This window comes from Fusarium odoratissimum (genome assembly GCF_000260195.1).
Source record: "Fusarium odoratissimum NRRL 54006 unplaced genomic scaffold supercont1.321, whole genome shotgun sequence".
Lineage (NCBI taxonomy): Eukaryota > Fungi > Ascomycota > Sordariomycetes > Hypocreales > Nectriaceae > Fusarium > Fusarium odoratissimum.
This window is the reverse complement of record NW_022159007.1, coordinates 86-1,600: the sequence shown is the minus strand read 5'-3', so window position 1 is coordinate 1,600 and position 1,515 is coordinate 86. Positions and strand designations below refer to the sequence as shown.

At 44.7% G+C, this 1,515-nt stretch overlaps 1 protein-coding gene across 1 annotated transcript; it reads right to left on the bottom strand.

Moving 5' to 3' along the window:
* Positions 1 to 27: 27 nt before the first annotated feature.
* FOIG_16919 (uncharacterized protein) lies at positions 28 to 349 on the bottom strand (the record flags this gene model as incomplete). Its single annotated transcript, XM_031218399.1, has 1 exon — positions 28 to 349. A coding segment is annotated over exon 1 (228 nt), but the record flags the coding sequence as incomplete, so codon positions are not given.
* Between the last annotated feature and the right edge of the window lie 1,166 nt (positions 350 to 1,515).

Here is a 1,515-nt window from a genome sequence, read left to right as displayed (position 1 = left end):
GTACTTGGTGACTGGAGGCTTGTAACTGGTGACAGTTTTTGTCTCGGTCTTGTACTTGGTGGTTGGAGGCTTGTACTTGGTGACAGTCTTGGTGTTGGTCATGGGGGGCTTGTAGGCTGGCTTAGTGACAGTGTGAGTGACCGTAGCTGTCACGGTCTTGACCCTTTCGCCATAACCATTTCCGTAGTCACCACCAAGGCTGGCAAAGACTAGCGGGAGAGAAAGTAGAGGAGCGATCAAGGTAAAGATTTTCATGTTGTAAAGTGGAGCAAAACTCTTGAATATATGATTCGAGCGTGTGAAGCCGTTGAAACAGCGGAGGGGAAGCTCGAGCCTGCAAGTCCAAGCGTGCAGGATCTTCTGTGAGCATCAGGGGATAAAAGGAGACCTTTATACCACTTGTTGCTTACATGCTTCCGATACACAATGGAGATATTACTCCCATATCTCGGAATATGGGATGTACAAGATGAATACTAACTTGACTTAGGTTCACATCTTACCACAAGAACTCAGATTGTGTCGCTCCCTCAATAAAATACACAAAAAGGTTATTTTAAGCAACTGTTCTTGGTCAATGGCTGCCTGTCTAACGGAGCAGGCTACCAATAGCTGTTGTCGGAGCTACAATACACCATAGGCGCAGGGCGTGAGGATTTCCCAGCCATCCACGGTGACGGTACAGTCAATCTCAGGACCATTTACCTGTTAAACGCTAGCGATCCGCCATTGCAAGGGGTGAAACAAAGAATGGAAAGCAGAAGTGCGGAAAGTGAACCTGAAATTGGCCGTGCACTAGTAGATGCTATGGGATATGTGTTACTTTGCATATCACCACCAATGTGCCATCCACGGCCGTCTAAGCGGTGTCGCAGTGACTATACAAGAACACCATTACCTGATATCGTATCATGAGTCTTGAACCAAGTACACTGCATTGAGTCACATGAAAATCTTACAGAGCTCTAGACCTTTACTGCCCAGAAGCTATGTATGAGAACCTTTGAGCCTTAGGTATACAGGATCCTAATTTAATATACTCCTTCGCAAAGTATTATAAGATGCCATCGGTGTTAATTTCTGCTACATATAGTAATTTCCAAATTGTCAGTCGTCTTTTCATCGCCTCTGTCTTTAGCGAAAGGCTTGACATGGGGTTACATAGGCATCAAATTCACATATGTGGCGGCCCTCAAGGACAGCAGCACGAGAGACAGGATTACTGTTAGACATTATGCGTATTCGGTTCATTGATGTGAACTGGTATATTCATGTTTTTGTTCTGTTGAATTCTGCCCATCAGAGGTTTTTACCATTTCGGGTGTAATCTTATAATATCCCTGCTTGCACGTGAGACCCCAGCATCTGTTCAACAATTACAGATGATAACAAAAAGTCATACCTACCCTGGATAGTCCAAGCACCTACTTTCTAGGTCCTTATTTCTTGGTCTTTAACGAAGCCCTATCACTTGCTATTTCTGCTTCAATCGTATCCACTCCATGACAACAGCCG